Below are 24,143 nucleotides of genomic sequence, written 5' to 3'. Positions count from 1 at the left end.
GTGTGTAATCTCATTTTATATCTGTTTGTTCCAAGTCGACATACACAGCTGCTAATAGCAAATGTTCACGAAAGAGTGCAGAAATTCATTAATACAGCCAAGGACATCATGGAGATATCCTTGATAACGGAACGGAGAGGAAAAGAAGCTAGATAATACTGTTCAAATGAAATGAGACTTGAACTGGTAGTGCGCACTTTTGTGACAAACACCACTCTACTCACAATAAATGATTTTTCCCTGTTGTTTTTCGGAGTGACATCAGTGTGTGCAAAATAGCACAGACGGGCTGTCACTCTGTGTTGTTGTGAGGGATCTCCGCTGTCACTTAAACATACCCCCTTCTCGATTTAGGCAAAAATAGAACTTGAGAAACATGAATGTGCCACAGTCACTGCATGTGCGCTTATTTATACGGTCTTCAAAAAAGGGGCTGGAGGTGAAATAGCTGCATTTGCAGATAGTTGTTGCTGTTTACGCAGATGGGAAAATTATTACATAACCAAACAAATTAGAATGCTCACAGTAGCAACTGTGGATCAAAACGCGCCTTAATATAGACTGAAATGCATAAAAAAAGACATGTGGATTTAAATTCTTTCTCATATCATATTTAACAAGCTTCATTCGGTCCAGAGAAATAATTTGCCTTGAACAGCTAGAGTAAATCAATTATCATAATATGGCCTAGCTTTAAGCAATTCCAAACATTTGCCAAGTTATCAAGGCTGTTCAAAAGAGTGAGTTGCGGAAAGAAAGGAGATTGATAGGAGTTGGAGGCTAAGTGCCAAGTTAACACTAAGACAAAAGATATAAAAGACAGGTTGGGAGTGAAAATCAGAAGGAAAGCAGTGAAAGAATGGAAGACGGGAGATATAAATTGGAAGCGGCAGAGTTATTAGGAACACTCTTACCCTTGCAGTGCTTTCTCTCCAAACCAGTCTCCTTTTCCGAGGCTGCGGAGGTAGACAGGCTCTCCGTTGGGCAAGTCTTCTCTGGTTACATTAACCTAGCAAAACAAAAAGGAAAGTTAAGGAGAAGAATAGTGATAATGTATGTCATGTAGATGTGTAGCGAGTAAAAAAGATGGATAACATTTAATTTAAAGACATCATTCCAAGACAGGGAATCATGTCTTAAAATGTCAGGTTCATCACATTGCTACAAACAAAAAGGAAGCGTTACTGTAACGCAAGTCTGTTTCAAACAGGTAACTGTCATCACCATGAAGAATCTGGGAAGCGCCACGAGCCAGAAGAAACATGAGTGATGGGGCTCTGCTGGGCCGGAAGACTTTACAAATCAAAGTGATGGCAGCTGAGTAGATTTTAGAGGAAGGGAATGAAGGCGATTGTTTCGTCAATTGAAGGATCTTGTCTTCATCCATTAGTCAGCACAGATGTAGCAGCAAATCCTGCACTGGCGCACTGTCTACACCTGAGTGACAGTGTAATTATTCACGTGGGAGCAGGCACAAAACAAAGAAAGGAAGTACAGGAGGTACAAAGTGTGATTGTGTGTGTGCGCTGGGTGACGTCCAATCTGGATGAAAGTCCTATAGGTAAAGTAGACTACATAGAGGCAAAGTGAGAGATGTGGAAATAACTCAGCAGAAAGTATTGACAAGGTCAGGTGTGTATGTATGTATGTATGTGAGTTCATTCCTGCACCCACACATCCATGACCGTACTGTTGTGCAACATGACTTTACTGACCTTGTGAAATTTACAGCTTTTGTTTACTGCCAAAGTAAGGTAAAAAAAAAAAAAAGGACGTAACAAAAGCACTCATATCTCACATATGTGAACTACTGGAAAATACTAGGATTATAAAGCACTAAAATATTACTAACACATTCTTATTACAGCATTACCCAATTTATAAATGATACAAATTATGTATAGGTGAGATTACAAACCATGTACCATCTACATTTTGTGGATGTAAGGGACCAGACAAAGGAAACATAATTGGATAAAAGAAATTCTACCAAATTATTAATCAAACCAAAAAACAAGGTGATAGGAGGGGTTAGAGGACGTGAACTGTTGGACGAGCATTATAAAACCCTGTCAGGTGTCACTGATTGATCAATTTGTGGTCATACCTGCTGAAAACAAACAGCATGTGAGCTTGTGGATGTAACAGACAGGAAACAAGCTGTGAAGGAAGCACAGGAAATGAATGGAGAAAATGAAGATAACAAGCAGAGAGAAAATGAGGAGGGAGACTTGCAGCCATCCTGGCATCAAAACATGTTCACGAAAAGTATGTGAAAGCACTCCAACAGTGTTGAAGCCAGACAGGACAGTGCTCAGTGTGAAAGTCAGTGCTGATTACTGAAAAGTGGAGTCAAATGACTCCATTCTCCTTCCAAGATATCCCCGTCGCTGCTGAAAGAGATGATGAAAGAGGCAGCGCTTCTTTCTGACTTTCTGACTTCTCCTTTAACCTACTTCCACCCAAAAATTCCACCCCATTCTATCAAAAAATAGGGGTGTTTTATTCTCCATGTACCACGATACCCTGCATTGTGATGTCAGCTAATGATTGTTTTGGTGCTAGTCTGGACCGCACTGTCCTTACCTTTCCTTTACTGATGATGAAGAAGGTGTCTCCTCTGGCCCCCTGTCTGATGATGTACTCTCCGTCTTCATAATGTGTCTGTCAGAAGAGAAGAGAAGAGAAGAGAAGAGAAGAGAAGAGAAGAAGAGAAGTTCAGGTTCAATGTAATTAATTTGTCTCTTTTCTTATACTGAAAGTGAAACACTCTCACCAGAGACAAAAAGTACTCTTCAGAGACAAAAAAACCCTGAATTGGGTGCAGTGATATAAATCACAATTAGATATCCTTTTTCTTGTTAAAAATCACAGATTGGCAAACTATCCAGGGTATTTTGCTCCCTTCCACCCACTACTTGCTTGGATATGCTCTGTGACCTTGAATATAAATAAGCAGGTAAAGAAAATGAATGAATAAATGAATGTTTCTGCAGGGAATATGAAGGGAAATCACATTTCCTTCCTGAGAAAAAAATTAATACAGAATATCCATCCATTAATCACATTTTTTCTACACCTGGTAATCCTATTCAGGGTTGTGGGTGCTGGAATGGGTGCAGCATGAACTGAGTAGGCTCCATCTCACACATGTAGATAAGGACTTTCACACTCACATTCATGGCTTGTCTTGAAAATAACCTCTAGAGGAAGATAATGCTTCTTCTCCAAGGCCAGTTTCTTAGGTTATACTAAATACTTTATATAACAGTTGGCATCATGGAAATAATTGAATATCAAATTATGATGTTTGCTGTATGATCCAGAACAATAACAGAAGGACAATAAACTGTTTCTCCAGCAAAATACACACAATGCTGCACAACTGGCCACAAGTCTAGACAAAAGACAGAGCTCAATAGTTCCTGTTAGATCATAAATAGACTCCACAGAGGGACTGACATTTGCCAGATTTTCATTCTCACGCAATTTTACCCAGGAAAGGTGCCTAACGCCTTACACTAAGCAGCGACATTCCTGTCTGCTGTGTATTATTTAAGGAAGAGACATTCCTGTCTGCTGTGTGTCATTTGAAAACAGTTTGTAGTTCAGGTTTATTTATTATTGTTGAGATGAAAAAAAGAAATAGATCCAAATAACCAAAGCTCAGTCATGAATCAAAACAATCTTTCATAACTAGTATAGTCTAAGTGGTAGGGCAGGATAATTGATTTAATCAATATGTGACCCAGTGAAATATGATATTTGCTTTGGCCTAAATGGGCCACATCAAATATGACACATAATTTAAAATGGTAGCAAGACAGTTTGTGCCTGTTACATAGTTGTGATTTGATCAAAGAGATGGAAAGGTTGTTTGACAAGGCTGCGTGGATCACCACAGATGTGCCACCTGTCACCACATAGGCTTGGTTTTCAATTTAAATATGGTGTAAATAACTACATTTCAAAATAGTTATTCTTGATCAAATCAAGACTGCTGTCTGTAGAGTTAATCCTAGCAGCATTTCTCTCTGTTTATACACTGTACACTGTAAAAATAAATAAATAAAACACAAAATATTAAGTTGATATGATTCAATAGATTTTCGAGCTTTCTTAACTTGTTGCTAGCTTTACTTTAGAACCTGATTTTTTTATTGTTCACCTAAGTACAACATTCCTGCGAGGTTAGCAATAAAATTCTGTATCAACAAGCAGAAACGTCTTTTCATGTGCTCTTTTATTTCCAGCAGCAGGCTGATCTGCATATTTGATTTGGCACATATTTTTACACCAGATGAAACCCTCCCATTTATCCAGGCTTGGGACAGCCTGGGTTGTACACTAGCTTGTTACCCCCTGCACAAAGTTGGCTTTGTGCTTCCTCCCAACTGTGAATCATACCTTTTACTTATGAGGTGAACATGCTAACCTTTTACACTATGGAAGCACACAATGTTTTTGCCAACTTTCACAGGTTTCCCTACCATTTTATTTATCCAGCATTCCTTAGACAAAAATATAGCAGCATAAATAGACGTGAAAGTTTAATGTATTTTGATAGTTTAGGGGTTAGAATGTTTAGCTAGCACATAAAAGGTCCCAAGTTCACAAACAGTGTGCTCTGACTGCTGGTGCAGGATAGCATCAGGAGGGGTGTCTGGTATAAAAATCAGTGGCAAACCCAAAATTTTATTAGCAAAACATTTGTAAAGTCAACAGCTGCAGTCACAAGGGGAGAAAACTCAATACCGTACCGGACCTTGATATTTTGAGTTTTCCCATATTTTTCTTCTTGTAAACTATAAATTCGTGCAATATTTTTTATTGACTTTGCTGTCGTAGACAAACTGTCTCCTTACTCTTTATTAGAGTTTAATTTATTCCTGCCTTTCGACTTTTGATATAGTTTCGGAGAATCTTTTCCCGTTACTCTCCACATATTTCTGAACCTCCAGAAATGTTTTGTTAGGACTACAATCCATTCAGAGTCATATATCCCACCGGTTTCTTTATTTTGGAAACTGAAAGTTCTTATTATTTATTACATGAATATCTATTTTATGTTTTTTTATTCATGAGATATATTAAAGTGAAGGAAAATATCGCTGATGTTAATGTTAACTCGCAGGTGCATTCTCAACTCATCGTCTCTACATCTTTATTTTCCTACATTTCTCACTTGTAGAGGTCAGTTTTAGGTTTAGAGGTTATAAATTCTGGAATGATTTTTATCCCATCTGTTAATAATTGCTTTGTAACTGCTTTGCAAGGCAATGTGGTTCATGTTTCAGCCATAGCAACAAATATCATTTCTATTGAACAGCTATCAGCTGAGATGTATGAACTAATATTTCTGTTATCAACACACATTTAAATACCTACAAACAATCATATACTGTATTTTATTATCGTAATTGTTGCTATATATTTAAAAAAATATTAATTATTCTTAGCTTGTTGTCGCATATATTAAGGCATATTGTCTACTGTATGATAATTTTGCATTTCTGCATAATATTTGCAACCATTTACATTTTAAGTAATAACAACAATGACTATAATTACAAATGAAGTGGAGGCTTCAAAATAAATACAATGCACTGTTTATTTGTTATGTTTGTTATTTTTAGTGAATTTCAAATGGTACAAAACAATAAATTGACACTGAAATTAAAAGTAGTTCAGTGTTTGACAGCAATTAAACACGGGTTTAAACGAAAATTAGTCTGTTTGCAGCGCTACATGGATGATTCCTTGTCTGTCATGTTGATTGGAACTAATTTCTAGACTTCATAAACAAATGTATAATTGTCAGCTTTTGGATGCTACCCAACTAAAAACTCTACTAAAATTCTTGCCCATCCCTTTCTGTGCCACACTCATGTATTGACCCATGTGCCTGTTCATCTTAGCCGCTATGATGCCTGACAGGAGCTTCCATGTGGTGCTGAGGCAGGTTATTGGTCGGTAGTTGGAGGGGACCGGTCCCCTCTGGGAGTCCTTGAGGATCTGGACTGTCTGGCCTTCGGTTAGACATTCTGGGTGTCTCTCGTCAACTAGCAGCTGTTTCATTTGCGCTGCCAGACACTCGTGGAGTGCAGTCAGCTTCTTCAGCCAGTAGGCATGAACCATGTCGGGGCCTGGTGATGTCCAACTCTTCATATTGGAGACCCTTTCTTGGATGTCTGCCACTGTGATGTTTACTGGACCCTGTTCAGGGAGGTTGCTGTGGTCTGCCCTCAGATCCACTAGCCACTGAGCGTTGCCGTTATGTGTTGCATCCTTCTCCCAAATGCTCTTCCAGTATTGTTCCGTCTCCAGCCTTGGTGGTGCTGTTCTCATATTGTTCCCCTGCCACTGAGAGTACACTTTGGCTGGTTCTGTGGGAACAGCTGGTTTATTCTCCTGCCTTCTATCTGTCTGTTGTACCTCTTTAAGTGGCTGGCCAAGACTATGAGTCGTTGCTTGGCAGTTTCCAAGGCCTCAGGTATGGACAGCTTCCTGTACTTCTTATACACCTTCTTCATCGCACCTTTCTGCAACTCCAATAGTTGGCGAACCTCCCTCCATGCTACCTTGATCTTAGCCTGTAGCCTCCTTCTCCATGGAGGGTACTGCCCCTTGTGGCTGTTCAACTTGTAGCAAAGCATCTCACTGATCACTGCTGCCGTATTGTAAATCAACTTGTTAGTCTCGGCAATGGTAGCTGTAGGTATCGTCCGTAGTGCTGCATTAACATCATCTAGCAGACCTTCTGAGGGTACTTCACGTAGTCTTGGTAACCGGCTATGGGGGATCCAGGTTTTAAGCTTGGCCATGATCCTATCTTTCAGGTCAGCTCCTCTCTCACTCAACGATCCTTGGATCCTCCTATCCTTCTCATATGTATGTATCTATCTATATGCATGTATCTATCTATATGTATGTATGTATGTATGCATGTATCTATTAGGGGTGCAATGATACTCGTACCGATATTGAACCGTTCGATACAGTGCTTTCGGTTCGGTACGCATATGTATCGAACAATAGAACATTTTTAATTTATTTTATCAACTTTCCTTCTGACGGTGCTGTCTGTGTTGAGCGCTCAGTGGATCTGTGCTCGACAGTGCAGCCTAGGCGGAGTAGTCGAACGCAGATTCACTGAGCGCAGGGCAAGCTAGCGAGACAGAAGTTAAGCTCTCCTTGCAACATGGCAAATTGAACCTCCTCCACCCTCATTCAGATCTGGCGTTTGGAACTATTTTGGTTTTCATGTGACGTATGACCCTGAAGGTAAGCGCGTCATGGACTAAAGTAAAACAGTATGTTGGATGTGCCAGCAATGCTCAATTACATGGGTGGGAACTAGTGTGTTAGCGCAGTTAGCTCGTTAACGTGTTGGCCGTCCAGCCCCACGCACGGGGCGATCCGCGGTAGCTCGTTAACGGAGATTTGCCGTGTTGTGGCGTTAACCTCATTTCAGATTAACGCTGACAGCACTAGTGGGAACACAACGAATATGACTGCACATTTACACCGACATCATCCTTGTGCAAAGACAAGTGGAAGCAGACAAAAACAACAAGCACGCATGCTACAAACTTTACCCGAGTCATTTAGACAGCCGTTAGCACATGATTCTCCTTATGGGGACCTGATATGTTTAATATGCTGCTGAGAATATAGCCCAGAAGAAGCGTATAGTATAGCTTTTATTTTGGAAAGAGCCATTTCTCTGTAATAAACTCTCTTTTCCAAAGATGAGTGATTCCTCAATCAGATACAGGGCTCGCAAAATCGTTAGCCCGACGTCCCGGGGCTAGCAATTTTTCCAGTCAGGCTACCAAAATCTCTCTGCCCTGCCCGTCGGCCTATCGTAGGAAGGAAAAATATATGTCAATGCTTTTGCATTCTTTCGGAAATGTAGCTGGGTAATTATGTCATTGGCATCGGTGAGCCACTGTCAATATGTGACATATTGAAATCGCGTTTGAATTTGCGCTTGTTTTTTGCTTTCACTTTGCAATCGTGCAAACTGTGTATAGAGAGCGACAGTACTGATTGGTGAGTGATGATAATTTGCGCACTAATCCCTCTGACATCATCTTATCAATCGTTAGCTTACTATGCAAACATGACAAGTGAAATCTCCCGCAGCTTAAACATGTGAGAGGTTGATCGCGCAGAGAATCGCTGAGCGTTATGTGAGTGCCTGTGTAAAAGCAGCAGGATATATATTTTAGTTCTGCTGAGCCAAATAAGACAGGTCAGGGTGAAGAAGTGACAGCCAAAGAAAAGCTTACCACAAAACGGAAAAGTTATGACAAATCAGACTATAAGGCAAAAAGAAAGTGCAGCTTTATGGTTTCATGGACAAAAGAATTTCTGTGGCTGCAATATGACAAGCTAAATAACCAGGGCTGCACATAAGTGGTCCGCAGGTGCGTATTCGCTGTCAAAATAAAAAACGCGCACAAGATAAGAAGTTGCAACGCGTGTTTGCATACATAAGATTTTCTGGAGGAGGACAGACATTTGTTTAGAACTCTTAAAGATGTCGAAGAAGCGAGCTCCTTTAAGCAATTACTTTGGTGTTCCTCCACCTCCAAGAAATGTTAGAAGGAGTCCGAACCACAAAAGAAGCGCGTATTCTCGGAAAAGTGGTTGCAGGAGGTGAGCTGGCTTCAAACAAATGATGAATGCACAGAGATGTGGTGCAGAATGTGCCGTGAAAATTTAATAAATGACAAATTAAAAAGGCATGAACATTTTTTTTGTATCGAAAAAATATCGAACCGTGACACCAGAGTATCGAACCGAACTGTGAATTTTGTGTATCGTTGCACCACTAGTATCTATCTATCTATATCTATCTATATGTATGTATCTGTATGTATGTATGTATCTATATGCATGAATGTATGTATCTGTATGTATCTATCTATCTATCTATCTAGATAGATAGATAGATAGATAGATAGATAGATGTTTCATGTGAGAAGACTGAAATAGTTTCTACTGGACTGATTTCCAGAAATTCCTCCCCTAGTAAGTGAAAAATTTAGATAGTCATCTCACACTGAGCAGGTACCAAAGAGCAGCAGTACTCTGAAGGCCCAGCTGTGTACAGGTTGTCCCACCTAGCACCCAAAATAATCTCTACGGTGCACATCCTCTAGAATCATTTTCACCCCCCCCCCCCCCCCCCCCCTCACCACAATAAGAGAGTCTGATTGTATGAAAATCATTTGACATGTCAGAAGTAGGCTGCAGATGTCACACACAACAAGATACTTACCTCCTCAAGGACATCAGCGAGCTTGCTCAGAATATCTTCCTGTAGGCCGTGGAATGAGGGGACGCTGCAGAAGAAAAAAGAAGGGCTTTTATATGAGAGAATACACAGCTTCACGCATAGCGAATATTACTAATTAGCCCTCTGTTATTTTCTAGATAAAAAAGATGTAGGAAGCAGTGTAGCTGGAGGCTTAGTATAAAGCTGAGGGAAGAAAGCATATCCTTTTGGAAGCTGTGAGCAAAAATAAATAATAAATTTGAAAAGTCTTGATCCTCTTTGAAAAAAAACCCACTGAAACATAAAGTTGTCATTTTCATATTTTACATGTCTTTTTAAAAAGCAAGAACTCAAAAATTTCATGAAACATTTGGCAGGTTTGTTGGTTGCATGTGCCTATAATCACAATGAGTCTGCATAAATTTGCATTAACATAAATAACATTAGAGAGAAAAGTCACTTTAACTTAATGTTCCTGAAAGGTTTATTCAGGCTCATTCAGACATACCTACACATTTGCTAAATGTACAAAACACAACTTGCACTTGGGGACTTGAAAATCCCTTACTTTTATCACAAGCTACAAAGAATTTGAACAATGACGTTTTTAGTGAGCTGTGTAACTCACATTCATCATTTAAGGTGATTATGTGCTGTTCAGACATGCTGAAAGGGACACGAAGTGTGAAAAAGTTGAACTGCTCTACTGACTTTTACAGAAAAGTGTCCAGGGTGCTCATTCAGACATGAAGGTGACACATTCATATGCTGTAAGGGGATTGAAAAAGAGTGCAGGTGTTTGGGTACAGTGGATACATGTGATGCAGCCCTAGAATTATCACAGAGAAAAGCTGTCTATCATCTTTCAAGCACAGTGTTGAAATTGTTATGATTTGCTTTGCTGCTTCAGGGATTGATTCACTGATTCAGTTTTGCATCAAATGAAAGAGTGCTTTAAGATAATGTGCTAGGCCATCTGTCCAAAAGTGAAAGCTGAAACTGCCCTTTTCAAGAGGATGCTTATCCTAAGCACGCTAGCATATTCACCAAAGAAGAGGTGAGTTATGGAGAGCCTCAGTGAAAGATCAATTGTGGGTGTCTCGATTCTGGTGCATGCACACAAAAAAAAACACCTACTTAAATGAGTTATTTCTGTTTAAGAAGAAAATATTGTAATACTTCTTAGGCCAAGGGTGTACTTTCTTGGCCACCGTATTACAAATTATAAATATGACTTGTTGCCAAAGCTAAATGTTCTATTAGTGTTAAGCATTTCATTTTATCTGTAGGCTCCATTTCAAATGTTTGTTCTCCAAATATGTCATATTGTTTCAACAGTGGATATCAACAAAAGTTCACCAGAAATAGAGGATTTGAGTTGGAGTACTTTCAGGATTCAGACTGTTTTTGTTTGAGGTGCCCTTTGGATAGGATACACATAAGCAATCAAAGAGCTCAGAGACACTCTCTTTCAACTAAGCATCAAAATGTCTTCATTCTCATGGCTTGATTCGGTTTAACCTAGAAAAACAAAAACAAAAATTCATCTTGTTATACAAGCCATCATCTAGATGTTAGTTTTCCTGGAAAGAATTGCTTTTATTTCTGCTAGTTTTTCCACCACTTTAAGCAGAACATAAAACAGCTGCATTGGTCCACAACACAAAACATGCACTCAAATAAAGGCTCTACAATTGTTAGTTGTCAGCATATTTTTTAATGTTTTATTCTATTGGCTAAATGCTATCATGTGACTGTCAAGTTTTTGCTTTTCACTGCTTCCTGTGTGGTATCATTATTTTTTTTCATCCTATTTTTAGACATACTTTGTTCAATCACAGCATGACTTTGATCTGAGAACCAACAAACAAATTCAGATATAGGCAGCGGGAACACTCAAAATCTGTATTTTTCTATTGTATGGCTTGTATTTTAGTACTATTTTCCAGCATAAATAGGCAGCATGAGTAGTTACACAGCTGGGCAACACATCCTACGGTTGAATACGCCAGTATGAGCCCATAGTGTTTGTTCCATTACTTCCTGGCAGCCTGAATGAATGCTGCCTGCTATCAACCCTGCTAAATAAAACTAGCCTAATGTTTATCAAGGAGGAGAGAAAATAACCCCGCGTTGGTGAACAAAGGGCTTATCTCCCCGTATCGTCTCACTCTCTCGCTCTGCCTCTCTGTTTCTCCATCTCCCCTCCCCCTTAATTTTCCATGCTTTATTACAGTAATCTAAACCATCTTGTCACGGCCACTGTGCTGATCCTTGTGTTACTGCTTCCCCGACAAAGGCACTAGTTAACCAGTTCAGCAATGAACACATGACACTTACTGTACATGCAACAGAGAGAGTTTCAATCCCCCGAGCTGAGAAGCTGTTGACACAAACAAAAGGCGTCTGTCGCAGTAAATTTCTGATTCAACAGCTTAATTATGTTACAGCTGAGTAATTACACAAGGCCTGTGGGGAAGCGTGGATCTGCCATGCTTTAGGCACTGTGCAGTTATAAAGCATACAATTTTAAACAATTTTCTATTAGAATCCTGTAAACACCTACAAAAAGATACTATTTTCCTGATAGCTGGACTTTTATCTGAAGTGAAAGGGGACAGAGATCTCAATAAAAGCCCACAATACATCAATTCATAGAAATGTGCATTTTCTAAAGCTGGGCGAGTTTTTCAAAAAGCTATGCTTTGAAATTAGCTTTGAATTTTCCTGGAGCGACTCAATAAGATACTTAAAACACAGGCAGGTCACGAATTAAAGGACAAACTCACTTGGGTTGAGAAATACAAAAACACTAAATGGTTTGATGAGAATAAAAATAATATAATTAATGTACTATGCACTTCATAGTTACCAGACTATCCACGGAGACTAATATGTTAGACAATGCTCTCTATAGCATTATTATTAAAACATCAAAAGGAATTATCTTCTGAAAAAATGCAGGTCATCCCTTCAGTAAAGTACCAGAGATTCAGAGTTGTTGAATCATTATTTAACGAGCTCAATTCCCACCCCGTGTACAACGTGGGGCTTTCTTTGCCCGTTTTTCTTCTTCACTGTTTGTCAGAATAAATCTATAATTTCACAGCAGTTAAACCGGTGGGCAGAAAACTCACGGGGACCAATATGTGTTTATTACTTTCATTAGATCTGTTTCTAGGAAATTAAACAGGAACATAATTATCTGTGTACTGTGAGTTTGCAAACACTGTTGTAAATCTCAGATTTCTCCCCCCATGTATCCCTTTACAAACCAAACACACCAAGGGATCCCAAAACAACCAGTACGTACACCTATTAAATATTTACTTAGTCTATCAGTCGGACTGTTACGTAAGTCCTCCGGACAGGCAAGAGCTGTTATACTGAACAGTGTGTGCTAATATACTCAGCAGAGGGACTGCAAATGTTTGTGGTCTTTATTAGTAAACGATATCACTAAAATAGATTACATCTTAGATGAAATATTAATAGGGCTTGGCTCCATATGTGGTTAAAATAGATTCTTGGTTGTGTTTGTCTTAAAGTCTGCCTTTATCATGAAATGCACTCCAGATACAGAAATGAATTTATTCTGGGTGACCGGCGAGAGACTGTCCTTAAAAAAAGAAAAAAAGTCATGCTGTTCAAAAGCTTTGCTGACTTGCGATATTTTTGTGACTGCGAGGATACTGACTGTCCTATTTTAAGCAGGAAAAAAAAGCAGTCGTTACAGTCAAGCTGCAAAATGTTTTTGGTTTAACTGAAACTATCAAAGAGACTTCCTGTTCAAAAATTACATTTTAAACTAAAATTTAAAAAAAGATTTTCAATTTTTGAGTAAAATGCAATAGAAATATAGAAAATCAAACATTTATTTCTTCAAATAATTATTCACTGAGGAAAATATGCTTTAAATAACCTGAATCTGTACCAGCATATTTTCTATATTGCAAAATTTGCATCTAATTAAATTTGTTAAAGACAACATTTTCTACCTTTTTTTTAAAAATGTTGTTTGTTTTTATCCAAAACACTGAGCCTTACCTAAAAATTATATTTAAAGTAACTATACTTGCATTACTGTGCACTGTGAAGTTGCACAGCCATAGTTGAGTAAATTCTACAACAGCAGAATTGATTGTTTTGGAACATACTGACATACAACTTGCTTTGCACTTGTTAGAAATACCTTGTAAAAAGCTTCCTTCCTGTGCACTGTGCCCAATACTTAAAAATAGCTCGTACTGCATCTCTCTCAGGACTGACAGAACCTAATCATGATCACAGTGATTCACAAGGTTTCCTCGGGAGAAAAGTCAGGCAAAGAACATGTGCCTTCGTGATTTGGAAGATTTATACAAAATTGTGGCAGAGTGAATGGATGAGAGGACACAGATCAAATGCCGACTCTGCCAAAAAAGTCATGATAAAAAACCAAAAAATAGTGTGGGGTGCACGCAGCAGAGTGAAGGTATGATATAATTTTAATAACTGGGTTGATGAAGCTCAAAGTGGATGGCAGTAAAAAAGAAGCTGAATGCAGAGAGAGAGTGAGAGATGTTTATAAGGCAATTGCATCTCATGCATTTTGATCATTGGCTGTCTTTTGATGCCTCTTCCTTTTATCCTATACCTCATGCAGGACCCTGAAAAAGCATGCGCAGGTCTTTTAAGTGTTAATAGGTTTGGCAATAGAGAAGTGATTATTGGTCAGGGCCCTCTGATACAGATAAGTACTGAAAACGATGATGGTGATACAGTTACAAGATATGTTTCTAGTATGTTGAATGACATTTCCTATGCTGCACTAGAAATAATTGCTGAGTTATATAATTATTGGCAAAATGGAGGAGTAAGGGATCATCTGCGAAACAGCTCACACACATTTTCCTGAATTCATTTTGGTAATTCATTCATTGCTTTTCAGATCAAAGACCTGTTCCACTCTTCTGCCACTGCTAGAAAATTTACCTTGCTTCCTTACCTTTTCAGAAACTCCATATACTCTGTGTGCTTGATTAAACCCGTCCTCATCATGATCGTCTGAAAACATTGTCGGTCAATGGCCCACAATTTCACATTTGTTAGAGCTGGAAAGAAGAACACACATGATTAAAATGAACATTAGCAATGTCGTGGCAGACAGTTTTCATCCTCCAGCAATTAGAATAATAAAACAGCACACATAATGCAAGGCCTGCAACAGATTCATGCTCTGTGCGTGCAACATGATAATCACAAATGTTGTATTCACTTGAAATGAGGACGGAAATGTAGGTGTGTTGAGGTATGTGTTGGTGAATTTTAACTACCTATAGCAATTTATCGGTTGTTAAGCTTAGTTACCTTAGTGGAAATAATCTTCATCCAAATGTTTTATCTAGCCTCTAATCTAGAAACAGCAAATAGCAGCTATTCTGGACAATTACTCTTTATTCAGCAATTTGGAGTTAATTGGTATTTTTGGAATACCTCACATGCATGGCTTGCTTGAAGTCATGCTGCAGGATTTTAATTGGTTTAAGGTCAGGAATGTGAATGCCCTCTTTTTTTTTTTACTTTAAGAGTTACTGATTGCTCTTTGTGTTAAGGGCAATTATCAAGCTGTAAAACAAAAGTTACAACTTTGAAATTACAAGCAGCTATCCCAATACCCTTCTTACCGAAGCAGTTTAGACTTAATTAATTGTTTCCGAAATGATTGCAATATGCACTAGCCCTGAGGCTTCAATGCATGGAGTGAAGGTGACATGTTGGCATGCAGATCAGAGGATCCAGCTCTTCTGAGACTAGCATAAGGTGAGCTAAAATGATTTGTCTTTGGATGGCGGTGGTTTCAGCTGTTTTATCTTTCCATGGGCACTTTGATGTGTGTAAGAGATGGCACAAATGCAGTACAATGCAATGCGTTTTGACATTTTTTTGAATAATACATGCAACCTGACAGAACTTTTGCAGAATATCTAGACATTCAAAAAGCAAAAGTAGCGTCAAATTGAATTTTTCTCCACTTTTTCCATGTTTATTCCTGGCCGTTGATCGATTGAGGCCTGGGTCTTTCACCATTCCTGTCATTGACATTTTCAGTGCTTTGAGCTTCAACGCTTCTTTCTCTGAAGTCCTTTAGAGACATTTTTGATCTGAATATGTTTTACTTCAACAGATCCCTGTCATGAAGAGGAGTCTCTGTTGAAAACTAGGCCATGAGGGATTTCATCAGAGCAATGGACCTCTAACCCAATGAATGTCATTATATTTTACCATTCAGACCCGTTTCACAGAAGAAATGAATTGTTGGGCCAGAAAATTAATAACAAAAACTAAAAAAAAAAACCCAAATACCCAGATTTCATCTAGCTTGGCCACATTGTGCAGTGACTCTCAGGATTCAATACTTCATTTTGTAAATAGCAGTTCCTGATAATTATTTCACAACTGGTTTCTCATGATTGCAAGTATCATTATCTTCTGCAAGAAAAGACTTCAGTGCTTCAATTGTGCAGCCATACAATTGATTATGAGCACTACAGAGAAAGAAATCCACAATCTGGCCCATCCAGAAATAGTGTAAATCTCCAGGGAGCCCTCCGGCCCCAGGGACATGTGGTAACATTAGAAAAGAATACATCAGATAACAGTCGGCTTAGTATTTTATCAGTGTGTATGTGTGTGCCTGAAAATGCAGTGTGACCTTCTGTGCAGAGATTTAAAGATATAAGATCAAGTTTTGTTAATAATGGTGTTGTGTTTATTGATTAGAGACAAAATACTTTTCACTTGCTGGCACTAACAGAGAAGTCGGTGTGCAGGCTTAGCAGCAGAACAGCGCGTCTGCAGCTAATAAAGAATCAACGTGTCACTGCAGGAGTAGTTTAACACGTACAGTGCATGTGTGACACTTAATAAATGTGATATGCATTCACTCACACACACAGTCACACACAGACACACACACAGGAAACTAATGTTTTGTGTCAACAAAACAGTGTGCTTTTTTAGGGGAATATTTTATAGATTTTAGTGTTTTTATGTGAGGAAAATTGCTAGGGTACACATCACAAGTTAGGCAAGAACTGCTGAGAATGGCTGAGATTATTAGGATGATGAAAAAAAAGTGACTTCAGTACAAATGCACTTGCAATACAACATCAATCTTTGCACTGCTGTTGAACTGTAAGTGATTAAAAACATGTAAGTTACTGAATTTACTGACCCAAATTCAGATTTTTATACCCACATTCGAACTAGCATACTGGACTTCTCTAACAAGTTAGAAATTAATAAAGCATAACCTTTAACTAAAATAATTTTTTCTGTTCAAGAATGGAAGAAAATCACTGTAAATTTACATATTAATCAAAAGATAATAATGTATTAACTGTTTTTTCTGCTTTTTTTAATGAATAACAATAATGATGATGTTTTTGCATCAAAAATATAATTTCAATTAAAGAGTTCACTGGTGGATTAACCATTAGGGAAAGATGAAAAATAATTTGGGTAATAATCAATAATGTTACTTTAGTTAGGGCATCTCTTTGTGTGTGTGTGTGTGTGTGTGTGTACCATGTTTACATATCTTTGTGGGGACCAGAAATTGGAATGTTACTATACTTGTGGGGACCAACAGCGTTATGGGGACAAAATGCCTCTCCCCATGAGTTTAAAGGCATTTGTGGGACTCACAATGGGGTTTTAGTGTCAGGCTTACAATTAGGTTATGGTTAGGTTTAGGCCAAGGGTTAGCATCAGGCATTCATTTTTATTTTTGAGGGGAAGCGGATAGGGAAAGCATTATGTCGATTAGATGTCCCTACTAAGAAATTAAAACACGACTCTCTCTGTGTGTGTGTGTGTGTGTGTGCGTGTGTGTGTGTGTGTGTGCGTGTGTGTGTGCGCATGAGAGCGAGAGAGAGAGAGTTGCCTGCTCCTCACACCTTAATATCTCTCATTAACATTAGACACCAATTGAGAGGTCACTGGTTTGATCCCTGGCCCATCCAGCCTGCATATCAAAATGTCCTTCGGCAAGATGCTGAACCCCAGGTTGTCCCTGATCCATCCATCAGATCAGAGTGTGAATGTTACACAAAGCTCTCAAAGGCATAGAATAAACAGCCTGTCTTCATTTGTGTGCCAACGGGCGACTAAGTCGTGTAATGGAAAGTGATTCGACTGCTCTGCTAGAGAAGCAAGTCAATATTTAAGTATCAGTCCATTTATTATTTACCATATATACACAAATGTATAAACTCTCACATTCACCACCAATCTGCAAACCAGGAGTTTAGCAGCCATTTAAAATCGGGCCAAACCACAGGAGAGGTGCCCTCATTACAGAGCCTGACACTGTTTTACTTCGGGACTTAGAAACTGTTCTACAAGTAGAACCCTCCTAAACACACAGCGTGAAACAAAAATATATATAGAAACACATGTCTATAATTATGTAACCATACTGTGCAAGAACAGATTAAACCTACGATGTATATACTCAAAGAAACACACATGTCTATTTATTAATACACATACACAAATGCAGTACTGTTCACATAGATGCAAACACACTCACATAAACACGTACACTTCGATAAATTTTTGGCATCGTGGATTTAATCCTTGATGGCAGCACTGCGATTCTTCTTGTAAGAAGAAAGGTGTCACTGTATAACATTTTAACCATATTTGGAAGAAACTGTGTCTTATCCAGATGGTAATGTGCTCATGAGGTGGGGACAAATGCCTCCAAAGCAGACCGCAAACGGGTCAAATCTGGCATATGGAAATAGGTCAAAAGAGAAATTATAAGAATAGCCTTCTAATCTGACCCATAAGAAGCAGCAAGAGTGGGAAGTCTGAAATCATTGCCCACTGTGCAATAGAGTGGTTTTGCAGTAAGTGGGAGTATAGGGCACTGGGAAATAAGATATGTAAGAGGCCCGCAGCAGACTGCAGTAGGTAAACTTATTATTTGAAGGCTTGGCTAAATTGCGGTGAGACTGAGGGAGCTAGTTATCCTGTACTCAGGGTGAAGATGAATGTCTTAATGCTCATGGGTTGTCAACCATTAGCTTCACCGCTTTGTGGATGCACAAAGCTCCCCAGGCTGTACTGGAGACATGCAAGGATGATATCTGGGAATTGTTTAGAGGAGTTTAGCTGCAGCTCACCATAGCTTCAGCAGTGTTTATTCAAGAGGTGGACAGCTGAATTCAATTCAGTTCTCTGACCTGACAAAAATGACTGCCTATAGGTAAATTTAGACTGTACATCATAAAAGCCTGTTGTTACAGTCAATGCATTGCTGTTATGTCATCTGGCCCACTTATTGTGATCATAGTCTTGGATTATATCAACATCTGTGAAATCCCCATCTGTTCTCTTCTAGTTTGCAGTGGATATAGTTCTAAGAAGTTTAAAATATGGTGTATAAGCATCCAAAAAAAGCACTGAAAACATTGTCTTCAATACACCACAGTGTTTGTGGACTATTTGATGTGTGTCAATTGATACCCAGAGCACACATGCTGTCATGCAGACAGTGGAGGTAGTGGAGGCACAGTTTCCAGGATATGCGGATGTGGGGATCAAGTGTGGTAAAATTGCTGCTTTTGTGAAAAACTGAGTCCTGTCAACACTGTGGAAGTGGCCTCTCAACATGCACAAACCTGCAATCTGCCAGTGTGTGGGTTTACACAGGGGGGGAAAGACATATTTGCTGGTGCAGATCACATATATGTAATATACAGCTGATTTGTGTTGCACTGTATCTAAAATTATACAGTAGCTGGCTTTTGTATCTATTGATAATTTTTTGATTTAAAAGATTTTAGATTCTTTATTTTTTATTATTAAACTAAACTGCTAACCTCAGTATAACATACTGTTGAATATTGCTGAACACATATCTCCCTTTGCCCTTCAAAGCTCTTCTAAACTGAATGCAATCCAACCTCAGAATAAAGGATGACCATTTACGCCCCTCCGGGCCCACAGCTGAGGATGTTATCATCCGGTCACGCTCCTCCTTTCCTTCCTGTTCTTTGATGGAGTGATTGTAATCCCACACCCTTCAATTATTTGTGATAACAGATGAACAGTTTTGATTGTGAAGATTTGCAAAACTGGCTAACTACCTCCTCTGGCATGCATAATCCCAAAAAGGAGGATCTGTGCTTGAAATGGAAAACTCTGAGAAACAACACATGTATGGATACCGCCAGTAAGATAGAAGAGAAAGCACATAAGCAGCGGAGAGAGTCATTCACTTGGCATAGCCATAATTCAATGTAACTGAATTTCAGCCTGGGGCATTATGCAAATGCTCCATGTGTGTTTGTTTGGGTAATCTTTTTTTTTTTTTTGCCTCATTAAATTATACATAAACATATGATGAGAAATCTGGTCATGAATCTGACCAATCCATAGCCAGACAGTCTAGGGTTTGGGAAAATCAGAATTCTCCATTTCTGTGAATGTAGCCTTGAATTGTTTTAGTATAAAGTATAAAGCATTAGCTATTGGCACTGCAGAAAATCCACATTCCTGTCCAAAAGCACCTCAGGACTATAAGAAAGTGGTACTTAAAGATTAGACCAGAGTTTCAAGCAGTGAAGTGTGACAATAAATATATCTGCAGAAAGCACTGCTCAATGTACATAGCCATGTAAACAGCACTGGACAGAAAAAGAGCTAAAATTAGCTTTCTTTCTTTCTTTCTTTCTTTCTTTCTTTGTGTTAAATCTGCATTTATAATCTACACTTTCTAGCCATATTAAGATCAGGACAGATGATGATGATGTGTATTTTGACACAACGCTCATGTATACACAGACACAGATTTGTTTGCCTGTCCTTCTCGCAGTTTTATAACACCACCATACCTGTAATCAAATTATTATCACACTGCGAAGAAACTGCGTTGGAAAACCTGGGAGATAATAATCATAATATGGTTTTGCTTCCATGTGGGATATTAGGGCGTGCTCGCCTGCGATGTATCATTTTAGCACTTGTAGATAATCAACCTGGGGTTATACCGCTCTGAGAGAATAAGCGGTGTCTCTAAACTAATTAGCGAGAGCATCCACCATAAGAATTTCCACGCAGGAATGCTGTGGTAATGTTTGGGTTTGAGGGCAATCGAATTGGTTTTTGTTGACTCTAAAAATGCTTCTGTCATTGACATTTTCTCCTTAACTCCCTGTCTTTGCATACCCAAAGATGAGATTATTAACGATTTTCTTTTCACTGACTCACACGCAGTCACAGGCACAGTTAAAATCCCAACATGACGTAAGGTCTACTGCTTATGTCTTCCTACAAGTCTTACGAGAGTAATACTGTTAAGGCTTCAGGGTGGAAGAGTGTAATCTCTTCCCCCCCCCCCCCCCCCCCCCCAAGTCATTAATAACATCAGCCGAGTCTGATTACATCTAGATGAGCTCTTTAGAGCGTGAGAAAACAGGACAGGTCATTTATGCAAGACAATGTCACTGAGCCTAGGGAATAAGAAAATATTAGAGGAATTCTACTCATAATTATGCTTAAAATCCTCGTTATCACTACAGTGGCTTAAAGGAACACAGCAGTGCAGGAGAAGCAGGAGTACTGCGTGTCTGTACTGCAGGTTGACACTGTGTTTTCAATGAATCTCAACACAGAAAACTGACTGGCTAAATCAGAGGCGACCTCCAGCTGCCAATTCTGCCAATAGTCGCGTCATGTGGGAGTCTATAGACTTGGAACAGCAGCTGCTTGAGAAATATTGAGCTCATTCCACCTGCCATCCACCCACAATGTTCACTCACCCCATGCTGTATAGAAACCAGAGGAGAGCAAATCTTTTTTTTTTTTTTTTTTGTTCTTTTTAAAAGAACGATACATTTATTTTCTGCTATCTCTGTCTTTTATTAAGATAAAAAAGTATGTCTGGCACCTAAACATGTGGGAGTCATGATATTGAAGAGGAGTATTCTTAAAAGCGTGACTTTATCTTTCTCTGTTTTACAGAGAAAACATTTGCCACTTCATCTTCATAACAAACCTCACCTCCAAGTTTTAATCCTCAGGCACAACTGATCACGTTTGTTTATCATTTAAATTAAAATGAGTGAAATGAGAGAGTTGTCTCTCTTTTTGCAGGCTTCTTGGTATTCGTGCCTGAAGCGAAGCAGTAAACTTTCTGGTACATACATCAAAAACTTTGACATCTTAAACTGGAAGCATGTGATCTCATCACCTCATCATAGTCTTTGAAAGAAGTATTACAGCTTCTAGGTGGGCTGTGCTGTATATGTGGACAGTCAGTCATGATGGATGACACTGTCATTCCTTACTATTTTCAAACCATGTTTAGATTAATCAGAGGAAAAGAAGTCTATATCTGTTCCAAGAGCTCTGTGAGCACTTGGCATTTTGTTCTGCCCATCTAGCAGCTATAATGTTTCACTGATTTTGAGGGTATTTGGTAATAGAGCATAGTATTGGCCAATATAAACCTTAACCACGTGATAACTCTAGATAAAAAGTTGAAAGAAAAGGTTATTACTTCCTCGTCAGAAAGAAAGGCAGAACAACTTCCAAAGCTGTCAAGATAATATTTCCATTAATGCATAAATGTTTGTAATAAGGAAAAGGTCAGGGATCACTGAAGGCTTTGGAACATATCTGCTAGTAGCTATACTTGAATTTGTGTCTTTCCTTATGGTTGACTCTTGAATTTTCTAAATATTTAACAAGTTAATGAAGAAACTTTCTCTGTGACTACAGAAGCACAGTCCAAAGACATGCAAGTGAGTTTAACTGGTCACCGTAAATTGGTGAAAGTGAATGTGAATGGTTGTCTGTCTCTCTGTATAAGCCTTGCAATGGACTGGCAATGTATTGACGGATGGAAGTCAGATCATCACAAAAGTCATCAAAGTGAATCTGTCAGTGAGTTCGTACCTATGAATTTATGCTGAATTTTCTATTGCAATCCACATAACAACCATCAAGGTTCTTATGTGGATAAGGTACTTAACTTTCAAAGTCAAAAGATCAGCAATTATTTTTGCAAATAATTAAAACAATTCAATCTAGACCAAACTGGGAAAGACTCAAGAATCCAAACAACCAAGAAGCAGATCGACGGAAAACCCAACAGAGAGATGCTGGAACTACTTAAAGGGCTACCTGCATATACTACACAAAGTGAGAGGATTTTAGAGGAGCTTACTATGGGATGAAAGTGATGATATGAGTCATATGCTTAAGCTGTGCTGACAAACATCACTGGTGGCAGGTGTGCATGGTGGAGGCCGAACAAACATGCAGTAACCTTAAGCCTCCAGTGAGGAGGAGGGAGTGCCTTCAGAAAATGCAAAAATGAAGTATCTCACATAAGAGATGAAAAACCCCATCATATTTAAGATCTGTCTGCTGTCTCATACACATTCTTTAAAATAACTTCATCGCCTCTTTTCTACACAGATTTCTCATGATGACACAAGTGCTGTTAAATAAGTTACAGATGTCACTGCAAACATATTTATTTTCATTCCCTCACTCTGAACTCCGATAAAAGGAAACAACCTTTTCTGTGTAAATTGCTTTGTCGTTGGTTCGCGAGATAAATTTTAATTGTTTGTTGCCTTCGTCATTACAGACAATCAACCATAAATTATTCGCCGCAGAGGAAATCAGTTTGAATAACCTGATAAATTTCAGTCGGCACCGCTGCAGAAAATCAAATGGAGGAAATGAAGTGTGTTTGCTATTCATCAGCAAGTTATTTTTAGGCAGTCATCCAGGTTGTATCAGACACTTTTCTCTATATAGCTGGTTCTCTGAACTACACAATGGAATATCATTTTTTTTTCCAGGCAGCAAAATATCCTGAGAGAAAGACATAACAATAACTATTTTAGTCATTTTACAACACAGTATGATTTCCCACTGAATGAGTTACAATTTTAGAATGTACACAAAAATTATTACAAACACAAGTTTTTCTTTCTTCAGCTCTGACAACAACAAGGAATTCATAAGGCTTTCTGTCAGTCGAGCCTGATGTTTTGCATCCCACTGAGGCAGGAACATCGACTCTGCACCCAAAAATATCAATTGAAAAAATACCAAGTGATAATCCCCCCACCCCTCCTAAAACCCACCCCTCCTTCTTTGACTGAATGTCGTGACGAGTACTTGTATGTGTTTGTGTGTGAGAGACTGCCTGAATGGCAGAAAGTGTTTGCGCAGTCTGCCTTGTGTATTTGTGAAACCATTCGTCCTCCTTTTTTTCTGGATGAAACTGCAATTATTTTGACAAGCAGAGTCTTTACTCTGCAGGAGTCCCGCTTACGTCCTGTAAAATCTCTGAAGAAGTTGTTCATTATAGGGGGAAAAGTATAATCATACAAACATTAGCCAAACTAATGAGCTGCCTTAAGATTATAAATGTTTTTCTCTGTTTGGGCAGCCTATCTGAAAAAACAAAAGCAATTATCGTCTTTTTAACTGTTATAACATCTAAACATTTAAATGACAGCTTTACTCTCTACAACTCTGTGTGTGTAATTATCTTGCCCTCAGTCCTTTGCACACTCCATTTGCGCTGCTATTTCAAACATACTGGTAAACTCAAAAGATGTATTTTCCCTCTGGTTAGGTTTATTGCGATGCTAGTAGCAGCCAGGGCAGCTTTAGTTCTTACACTGTTTTGTTGTATTTCTGATTAATCGCCCTCTTTAAATGCACTTGTTTACCTGCCATTGAAAAAAAAAAAACAGTAGGCTCTGTTATAGAGAGATAGATATCTGTAGTAGTAAAGAATGGATGGATGTATGTATGGATGGATTATTAGCAGCACTTT

The 24,143-nt window shown here is 38.7% G+C and overlaps 1 protein-coding gene across 2 annotated transcripts in view; it reads right to left on the bottom strand.

Moving 5' to 3' along the window:
- Positions 1–24,143, bottom strand: part of LOC102794295 (cGMP-dependent protein kinase 1) — a 99,313-nt gene that overhangs the window by 21,530 nt on the left and 53,640 nt on the right. For both annotated transcript variants that reach the window (XM_006783766.3, XM_006783765.3), the window contains exons 4-7: positions 14,274–14,379; positions 9,290–9,353; positions 2,587–2,664; positions 915–1,009 (exon numbers count right to left, since the gene is read on the bottom strand). In XM_006783766.3, the coding sequence (XP_006783829.1) occupies positions 915–1,009; positions 2,587–2,664; positions 9,290–9,353; positions 14,274–14,379 (343 nt within the window). The remainder of the gene's footprint in view (positions 1–914; positions 1,010–2,586; positions 2,665–9,289; positions 9,354–14,273; positions 14,380–24,143) is intronic.

Source organism: Neolamprologus brichardi, chromosome 13 (assembly GCF_056152115.1).
Source record: "Neolamprologus brichardi isolate AB-2024 chromosome 13, ASM5615211v1, whole genome shotgun sequence".
In the NCBI taxonomy this organism is placed as follows: domain Eukaryota; kingdom Metazoa; phylum Chordata; class Actinopteri; order Cichliformes; family Cichlidae; genus Neolamprologus; species Neolamprologus brichardi.
The sequence above is the reverse complement of the archived record's forward strand: the minus strand, read 5'-3'. Positions and strand labels throughout refer to the sequence as shown.